This window comes from Hydractinia symbiolongicarpus, chromosome 2, assembly GCF_029227915.1.
Source record: "Hydractinia symbiolongicarpus strain clone_291-10 chromosome 2, HSymV2.1, whole genome shotgun sequence".
Taxonomy (NCBI): domain Eukaryota; kingdom Metazoa; phylum Cnidaria; class Hydrozoa; order Anthoathecata; family Hydractiniidae; genus Hydractinia; species Hydractinia symbiolongicarpus.
In genome coordinates, this window is record NC_079876.1 from 35,301,794 (window position 1) to 35,312,274 (window position 10,481).

A 10,481-nucleotide genomic window follows, 5' to 3' on the forward strand; every position below is an offset into this window, starting at 1 on the left:
CTAAAATCAAATTTGATTCAAGAAAACGTGATTATAGGCCTCCAAAATCTCTCATGAAAAAGCGAGAAATATGAAAAAATTTATACGGTCAAGTATGAATATTGCACGGTTGAGGTACATCACTATTGGGCCTACAACTGAATAAAAAATATTTTTCTTGATCTGAAATTTTGTATGAAGTATTCACAATACCTAATGTAACCACAAGAATCAGAAAAAGCTAAATTAGTCTGAAAAATTATCAAATAAATCAACATTTTCCAAAATTTTATACGTAAAAAGTAGGAAAATCAGGGTAAACGAAGTAAATTTCCATACTATATATCAGTAAAATATAAAAAGCAGAGGAAATTTAGTAAAACTAGTTCCTAAAGTAGTAAAATAAAATAAAACAAGACAACTGGATGAAAAAAGTCAATTGCGCATTCAAAAGTTAGTCCATACAACTATGGCAAATACGGAAAAGATGTTTCTGACATGTACTATTACCGCACGATTGACATAACGATTTTTGACTTAGTAATTTGTCTTGAGTTACACCATGTTCCATCCCTTCAATACAAATTTTGCATCTTCTTCTCCTTTCACCTACGGCGGGAAATCTAGCATTGACCGGTGTTGGGGTCACGGCATTTGGGATACCCATTGATGCAAGTGTCAATGCAATTTTCTGTTTGATGCCTGGCTTTAGGTTTGCCGGATCACGTTGCTTGACGAAAGGACCAACAAGACCGAAAACAAGGGACATTCCAAAATCAAAAGAATCCTGTTTCAAAGGATCAATTTTATTATTCAGCGCGAATAAAGTAGATGAATTTACGCGTGCCATGTCGAGAATGTATGCGAATGCTACCATTGACCATTTTCGCGATTTGAATTTGCTGGTGTAAAACTCCATCTGTTGGTCAACTATATCTGTCCCACCTTTGGTAAAATCATAAAGCTTGTACAGCATAGCTTTGTTCTTCCCATCGTCAATAGTGGTGCCAAGAAAGGGTCTGTAGGTAGAAAGGATCATTACATTCTTTTTTTTTTGTCGAGGTACTAACAACATACGAACCCAAGATGAGATCGTTCTTGTCATCCCAATAAAATTCAGTCGAAAGGACTTCCCGCTTATCAACGTTTTTGATATCCTTCGGTAAACCCCTTCTGTTTGCAATCAGGGTACCAATGCAAGTCACATGTTTTTCAGTGAGAAGCCATGTTGCAAGGGTAAATGTTGTGTAAAGGCGATCAAATGAGATGTTTTTACCTTCGAGCTTTTGATTTCTGTCAAGTCGATTGATCAGATACGTGGTTACATTTTCTGTACGTGGACGGCAAAATTCACCATCTCCAGCTTGTGGTTTGCCTGCATATGGTGTAGTTACATATGTATACGGGTAGCGAGCAGAATTCAACGACTTGAAAAGTACCCCATACTTTGCAGATTTATTTGGATTGTACTGTTTGAAAGCGACCTGGCTTCGCATAGGATACAGAGTTTCATCCAAGGACAAAACGTCTGTTGCCTTCATAGATGTCATGCATTGCTCGTTGAACATTTCAAAAAGTTCTCGTGCAGCCGCAAAGCGATCTTGTTTCCAGCGTTCCGCACGTGTAGATTCGTCATCAAAACAAAAACACCGTAAAAGAAAAAAGAATCGGTTACGTGACATGGTTGCAGCAAATATTGGTGTTCCATATTTATCCGAAAAGAGCTTTAGGAGTGAGAAATTATTGAGCCTGAAAAGTCCCCTATACAACATCAATCCGACAAAAGCTTGAATCTCGTCGATTATCGTGATTTTCATAAACGACTGCAATTTTTCTTCCGAAAGCGATGCACGTAAGTTATTAATTTTTTTGTTAGTATTTTCTAGTATTAGTTCAAACATCAGATTCTATGGAATGGACTTTTCTATGATAAGTTAGCATTCTTTTTGGGTAACGTGGGTTGGGGTTGAGTTCTTCATCAATATCGCTGGTGAAGTGAATTCCTTGTTTAGGTTCGAGACAATATGTAATGGTTTTCTGGGTTGCCGCCGCTGGGTTCCAAGCCTACTTTTCTAAGGGGCGGTCTCTTGGTCAGCCCAAGCATTACGATACGATTTCTCAAGTGTTCATGTCTAAGGTCAGAAAGCTTTTCTGTTTCCAAGTTTGCTACTTTTCCCTCTTTGTCACAACCTTTCTAAGGGCTGGGTTCCAAGTCTACCCCTCTTAGCCCTGGGCTCTGTGTCAGTAGGTAAAAGCAACAACGATACGATTTGTAGTTGTTGACTCTTCTTTTTTCAACGTTTAACAAAGGTTATTGTTTTTGGCGGATGGTGTCAAGGAATGCGGCTGGTGTCTTACTACTCAAGGGCACATTCATAGGTGTTTGTTTCAGTACACCCATAATCCATCAGCTTTTCAATCATCCCTGTAAAGGGGAGAATACAGAATTTCTCCAGTGGCTTCTTATTCTTTCGAGAGAAACCTCCTTTTTCATTAACATCTCTGTCTTAAAAGGCTAGTTATATTTGCATTGCGATGTAGTTCCATCTACCCTCTTGGTGAGGATTTAATTTGGCGAATACAATAATCAATATAGAAAGTGTTGCGGAGAGGTCGCCAAGGCAAAGGCATTAAGCGCGCCAAGGAAAGGGCACGGCAAAGGCAGGCAAGGAAACAAGAAGAGGAATCGGCAAGGCAGGGGTAAGCAAGGCATGGTAGGCACAGGCAAGGGCATAGTAGGCAGGCGCCAGAAAAGGCATAGGAAGGGTAGGCAAAGGCACGGTCAGTGCTGCCAAGGCAAGGAAACGACAAGGCATGGGAAGGCACCTTAATATAAAATCTTCCCCCTACAAATCGTGCAAATATTTCAAATTGAATAGCTCAATAAAAAGGTCTCACATTTATGTGTCAGGTCAATATACAGTAAATAATGTTAGCAGAATTATGTGCCAATACAAGTATTTAAACAATCAATCGATTTAACTTGGTTCCAAGACAACAACATTAAAAAGTCAGGATATAGAAGTAATCAGAAAAGTCCACGGGGCAAAATTTGTTGGTATTTTAACAGAATGAGTCAGCAAGGGGGCTTGACTACACTCAGTCATGTCTTTGGAGAGTGACGACTCCACTTATTACCCCAGTCAAAAATAAAACAAAGTCAAATAAAAATTAAGTTAGCAAGGGGGTTTGATCACACATGATCTTGTCTTTGGAGAGTAACGACTCGACTTATTATCGCAGTTAAAAAAAGATATTAGCAGGGGGGTTTGATCACACATGATCTTGTCTTTAGAGAGTAACGACTCCACTTATTACCTGAGTTAAAAACAAAGAATAGCACAGTTAAACAGAAAGTGCTCAAAGTTTACTTTAGGAAGATAGGGATGTCTAGTTTCTGCTGATGACCGTCCGCGGACCTCTTCGAGGTAGCTCACCTAGACATCCAGTGTACTTAGTTCAGAAATATGGGTAGAAACCTACCTGCCCTTGGTTAAAGTTCTGTACATCTTTTCAAATGTGTTGTGTCCTTTTTATTTTTATTTATTTTTTAATTAATTCCATGTAAAAAGGGAGAATTGTGCTTTTAGAGGCATTTTCTCTAGAGGAGTACAACCTCTAGCTTATTTCCAAAGGCCTAACAGGTTGAGTTCATCATTGCGGTGGCTTGCCACCTCTTTGTAAATTATTTTCTCTCCTTTTTTGGTTTCTTGTGCCTACCAGGTTTATCAACACAAAGTTTGAGTTGAAAACAAAGAATAGCAAAGGTAAACAGAAAGCGGTTAAAGTTTACTTTAGGAAGATAGGGATGTCTAGTTTCTGCTGATAGATAGATAGATAGATGTGCATATTTTACATGGCTAGCCTCACAAATATCGAGGGATATACCCTGTCTATTATTTCCAGGAGGGGCCATGGCTTAGATGGAGAGTCCTAGAGTATTTAATGCTCATTTTGAGCGATGCAGACCCAATTAGGGCCCGCGCTCTACTAGACAACTCCCGGCAACATCCAACGGCCCACACAGTGTGCCATCTTCCCAATTTCCCTCACATGGCTTGGGTTAACCCGGGGCTATGGTAACATTCACTCGCCCATGTTGAATCGCCGTCAAGAGGAATCGAACCCCGGTCTCCCGCACAGAGTACGAGAGCTATAACCACTAATCTACGGCGCCACTGATGACCGTCGGCGGACCTCTTCGAGGTGACCCAGCTAGATATCCGGGGCACTTAGGTTCAGAAATATAAGTCGAAACCCACCTGCCCTTGGTTAAAGTTCTGTTCATCTCTTCAAATGTGTTGTGTCCTTTTTATTTTATTTTTTGTTTGTGTTTTTTTAATTAATTCCTTGAAAAAAGGGAGAATTGTGCTTTTACAGGCATTTTCTCTGAAGGAGTACAATCGCTAGATTTTTTCCAAAGACCTAACAGGTTGGGTTCATCATTGCGGTGGCTAGCCACCTCTTTGTAAATTATTTTCTTACCATAAAGTGATAGATCTATTACAAAAACAAAGCAATTTGCGGCTCTATAAACGAAAGTGATGAATTTATGCAACTTCCCCCTCTACCATTCAAAGATTACCTATTATACTCAATATAGGTAATATCATATACTTATGAATACCTGGTTGTTGTAAGTGCAAGATAATTATGTTTTTCGCAGCCCTGTCTAGGATTTGAACCTGGATATCTCATTTGCATGAGTGTCATAGCCATTAGACCAGCAGGGCATAAATATAAATATATAAGAAACTTTACAGGTGAATATTATATACACTTAGGAATTTACAACGCACAGCCTAGTTAATTACTTTGTGAGAAATGCTGGTTAAGGCACAAGTAACTGTGTTACCTGGCGTAAAACGCTTAGTGGTGCAATTTATACAAATTTTTAAGTTTTCCCACACATTTAGGTGGATCGCCTCAGTACAGGTATGCAGTGTGAATTGGGTGAAACCCACGCAACATTTAAGGTGTTTCGGGTGCAATTATATTTTTCAGGAAATATCTTTCCTTCAACTTAGCTGGAATAAAAAGACAATTTACATGTTGTGCCATGTCATAGCGAAAACAGTCAGCAAACTTTTTTTTTGTATATTTCAAAAAATGTTCCCGGTGAAACTTAACATATATGTACTTTAATCTGCGGTGAGCCATTAGTATAGGTAAACAAACCGTTTAAAAAAAATTAGCACATATTCTGTTAAATGAAACACAGATAATAGCTAGTCGTTAACACATGGGGCTGAGTGATTAGTACTGTGTTGTTTTGGCATAATTCCCATTTCCAAAAAACTATCCTAACTTCGGTTCAAATAAACAGACAGTAAACAGCCTTTTGTCATCCTACACAGCTAAAACAATCACTCAGCAGTTTTATTTTGCAGAAAAATTTTTTTAACATTTAAAAATAAAAACACAGTTTATAACCTATTTTTACACTCTTTGGTTCAGGACAATGAAACGAAACCCTTGTACCCACTAACTAAAAATCAGAAAGAAGTATATGTTTATTTTGTACAACAAGTTTTCGTAACAGTAGGATAAAAAGCTCTTATATAATTCCAAACTGAACAAAAACTTCAAAAGAATAGCAATTAATTAGGCTAGTTTGGTACCTAGCTAGAGCTGGACCTAAGCATGATATCCTGCATTGATGTAAAGATCAGGTCAAATTACAGAAACGGAAATTATCAGGCCATTATACTTATATATAAGGGGAAATTAAATAAGAAATAATTAATATGGAATATATTTGAAGATTTTCAATGCATGTTTATAATTGCATGAGTAGTGCTTGTCAGAATTTAAAACGCATCAGTCAGTATAACAAATGTTGATGTTGAAATAGTTTCCTGAGATACATATATATATATATATATTTATATTTCAGTTTCTGTAACGTAAGCCACATTGGTGTATGCTCACCGGTAGGGTTAAAAAAGTTAATTTTCTAACGTGCCTAATAGCTACTCTAGGAGCCTGGGGGGGGGTTGAGTATGTACTTCAATGTACACTAGGTCTGACTTCAAATCCTGAAAGTACATGATGGAAAGGTCAGAAAAAACTTACTTTCCCATTTTGGTTCATGGTCGTTTGGCGGGAAAGGTGGCGGAAGGGCGCAAAAAATGCATAAGGGCGTAATTTCCCAAATATGGTCATGTTATATATCAATCGATCGCAAATTTAAACTGATCAATAATCACATTAGAACTTGGGTCTGAAAATGTACCGTTCAAAAGTTAGAAGCATTTAAGTGAAGCATACTAAACTAAAAATTTCAATACTGATCATAATTTGGAGTATTGTAAATTATTTTATTCAGGCTCTTGATAAAAAATCTTGATCAAACGATAAGAGTAAAACGACACTATATATATAAAAAACTATTATAACAAAAATATCATGCGCCTTTGTTCGTTGATGATATAGAGATTTACTAATTTCATCCGAATGGGTTTTGACACTCTTCGCGTTTGCAGTTTGGAATACCAGCATTACTATCACCAGAGAAATACCTTGCAGCAATCCATGTTTCATAATACTTTTGTGATTTTTTAATAACAGCCGTTAGATTTGGAGGCTTCTTTGAGATGAAATCATTTGAAATTTCACCACGTTTTGAAAATCTTCCCATCTTAATCAAATTCTGGCAATCTAAAGCACAGCTAAGACTTCTTTTCTGTCGTGAAAATTTACGAATTTCTTCAGTTTTTTGGCTCATTGTGTTCCCCTCACGGTCCTTCTTTTCATTTTGATAGAGCATGAGGATAGTATCATGGCTCCCTCCTATTCCAGATGGTGTGTTTTCATCATGATCAAAATTATCAGTAGCACCGTGAATAATGGAAGTTGATGTGATACTTTTTGATATTGGTACTCTATTTGTACCAGGTATATCAATTGTGTGTTGGGTGATGCCAATGTCAATACGTTCTAGGTCGTCATAACTGATACACAGTCCTAAGCGGTTCAAAATTTGAATCAGATTTTTCGATTTACATGTGTCGTGAATACACTGGGCAATTGCAGTGTGTAATGGTGTTTTCTTTTGACCGTCTTTAATCAAATTGAATACTATCTGAAAGATTACATCACACTTCCTTTTAATCTGTTCTGAATAACTTCGATTGGAAAATAATATTTTGAAAAACTTCTCCCAATAAGGAAGTGCACTACTTGAATGATAGTACTGTAAACTTAGCTCTAAATCACTGGCATATCTGAAGCTGTTATCGAGGTTAAAGTCAAAGTTCTCGCACTCTGATCTCAATTTATTTGCACATACTTCAATTGGGTTGTTTGATTGCATTGTTTCTATAACTGTTGCAGTAGCGTGTGTGTCAGATAAATAAAACATCTGTGATTTCTTCCTATCTTTTGGATATGTAAATGATAATTCTTCTCCAAAGTTGCCAATTAGAAGTGTCTTCAATCTTCTGTTCGTAACATAGGCTTCTATAAATAACGCGAAAGAAATTACGAATTGAAAAAAGAATCGAGGGGTGTCCAGTAATAAATTAATGAAAAGAATAATTCATACCACTATTATGTTCCTTTTCCAAAATTTCATTCAACTGGTCTCGACAAAATGACATTGAATAAGCATGTTTTTTCAAATCCAGAGTTGAAAGGAAGTTTTTAAATGTATTTGCAAATACTGCCCCTTCATGATGTTCGTTTCTGGCATACATTATAGCTTCTATATCACGTTCAAATTTCACAATATAGCCATTCAAGCACTTTCTGTGATACACAATGTCAGCTGCAAAAATATCACCAGGACACTTGAGTAACACACATCTGTCATAAACAGCATCTTTGTTGAATTTTATTGCAGATAAAAATGAATTAGCTCGTCTTATTTCGCAAATTCGAAAACGCTTCAAATCACCTTTGAATTTGATATGGTTACAAATAACACATGGCTATTCAGCTAGAGGTGGAGGACTGGAAACATTTGATTTTTTTCGTTTTGGTTTAACTTCAAGATCTTCTGTGCTTGTTGCTGTTTCATTCCTACTTTCAAATCTCTCTTTAGAACGTACATACCGGGGATAGCAAGTATTGACATGGTAGTTGATATCATCGTATTGACTCAATGGTATCCCCTTCAATAAATCATCATTCAAACTTTTTGAACAGTTAAATATAGCATTTCTTCCATTCTCTGTACTTGAAAGTTTCTTGTTTCCCTTATTATCTTGTTTTTTCTGACAAATAATACACTTGGTAAGGTCCTTTGAACTCTTTTTACTATCTTCTTTTGTACAAGACGGTGCATGTGGCTTTGTAAGCGATTCAACACTAGTCATTGCATATTTTTAGTTCTAAATACATAAAAAGAGAAATTTTTATATCATGCACGATGAACAAGAGCTATAAAATATCACGAGACAAAACTTACAATTCATTCGCATGATAGTATTCACATGTAATTTATTTACTTTTTGTCCACACTTTAGGTATGATTTCTATACTCAATATAAAACAAACCTGCAAAATTAGCAATGATCTTTAATTAAAATGCAACATGTAGTAAACAAGAAAATATACACAACATTTTTTTGAAAAGACAATATATTTTTTGAAAAGATAAGATACCGAACTTCACTTAAATGCTTCTAACTTTTGAACGGTACATTTTCAGACCCAAGTTCTAATGTGATTATTGATTAGTATTAAATTTGTAATCGATTGATATATAACATGACCATATTTGGGAAATTACGCCCTTATGCATTTTTTGAGCCCTTCCGCCATCTTCCCCGCCAAACGACGATGAACCAAAATGGGAAAGTAAGTTTTTTCTGACCTTTTCATCATGTACTTTCAGGATTTGAAGTCAGAACTAGTGTACATTAAAGTGCATACTCAACCCCCCCCCCCCCCCAGGCTCCTAGACTAAGCTACAATCGTCCACAGATATATGGATCCCCACTCCCCCTCGATATTCAATGTTAAGAAGTGCCCTTTGTGGCTAAGCAGCTTAAATGATTACACATGACCACGTCAACCTCTATATAAACATTGATCATCAGTGGGGACGGATATGTAACTATATGGCGTTTTCTAACTTTTGTAAACTTTTTGATATATAAAATTGCCTGAGACAACAATTTTTGTGGACGATTTTTGCTAGAACAAGCTAGCTAGAACAAGCTATGTGATGTGACATTCTTATAAAATTATCTCACTCACGTAGTATATGTATAGCTAACTTTGTTGCTAGAAAATATGCTTGAAAGAATTCTTTTATGCAAGCGAGCTAGCTATTTTGCTGATTTTACGTCATCAAACGTAGCTAATTTTGTGCTAGCAACATTGGTATTTTTTATCCCAGTTAAGTAGTTAATTTTATGCTAGCTTTGTAGCTAGTTTTATGTTGGGTATATGGCACTGTTTGCTCTTTTTTATGCTAGCTAGATAACTCTTCTTAAAGTAGGTGGCTAATACAGTTACTACTGTACTTTAGTAACAGTAATTAGTTATATACAGTAGTTGTTATATACAGTAGTTATATAGTAATCTTAGTTCTATTATTATTTCAACTAATTCGCCAGTCTTATGCTAAGAAGAGGTTCATTACATGTATGAAATAGTGATATACTAGCTAAACATACCCTAACTTCGTTTTGTTGAACAAGCCCTTCCTCCCGTCAGTTGCGAAATGACTTCGATTAATAAAAGTTTGAGGTTGAGGCGCTGTATGTTCGAGAAATGATCACATGATATTAGTACAGGTGACCCATGTATCAGGTGACTAAAAAGTGTAGGCTGATTTAGTCTCAACTAAAAAAGTTGCCTTGTTTTGCTTAATTTAACAATTATGTAGGAGAATGACCGGATTAATGTACTGGGCAACCCAGTCCAAAAAAGTGACACGAAATTTCAATGATTTTGATGTATAGTGGGGTGAAAATCCTATACACCCTCCACCCTACATATATATTGACTAATTAATGAGGAAGTGGGCTTCGCTACTCTCCGCAAAAATATTCATTTTGGTGGGGATTTATTTTGGCGAATGACTCAAAGAAATGCATTTTTATGCCTTAAAATGTTAAATAAAAAATGAGAATAAACATATGTGGAAGAAGCTTTGCATGGGCGCTTGAAATTATTATCATGTTTTCGTGGTTTGACGCCTATGCACATCACCCCAGTCATGACAGGCCGGTACTATCATTAGGTTATTCACAGCAGCAATGATCTGTGTAAAGTTAAGTGTTGGGCGCCCTAAACATGTGTAAGGCTACAGCCAGGTTCACAAGTCCTGGGGCACAGATCGTTGCCTGCTTTAGTTACTCCTATTCTCTTAAATAGTGATCCACTTAACAGCTTTTGAAGTTATCAAGAGCACGTGCTGCAGCAAGTTGAACAGTGGTGTCAATATCCTTTTTGATTGATTAGTGGAGGAAGTTTATACCTTCTAAAATGTTTACGAATTTTGTGCCGCAGCAAGTTGAACAGTGGTGTCAATATCCTGGGTGATTGAT

General features: G+C 36.6%; 1 protein-coding gene across 1 annotated transcript; it reads right to left on the reverse strand.

The window, feature by feature from the left end:
* Positions 1 to 7,413: 7,413 nt before the first annotated feature.
* Positions 7,414 to 8,812, reverse strand: LOC130627912 (uncharacterized). The gene is made up of 2 exons (XM_057441414.1): positions 7,526 to 8,812; positions 7,414 to 7,440 (listed from the first exon to the last, which is right to left on the reverse strand). The coding sequence occupies exon 1, from the start codon at positions 8,295 to 8,297 to the stop codon at positions 7,911 to 7,913; it is 387 nt and encodes a 128-aa protein (XP_057297397.1). The 5' UTR covers positions 8,298 to 8,812; the 3' UTR covers positions 7,414 to 7,440; positions 7,526 to 7,910.
* Between the last annotated feature and the right edge of the window lie 1,669 nt (positions 8,813 to 10,481).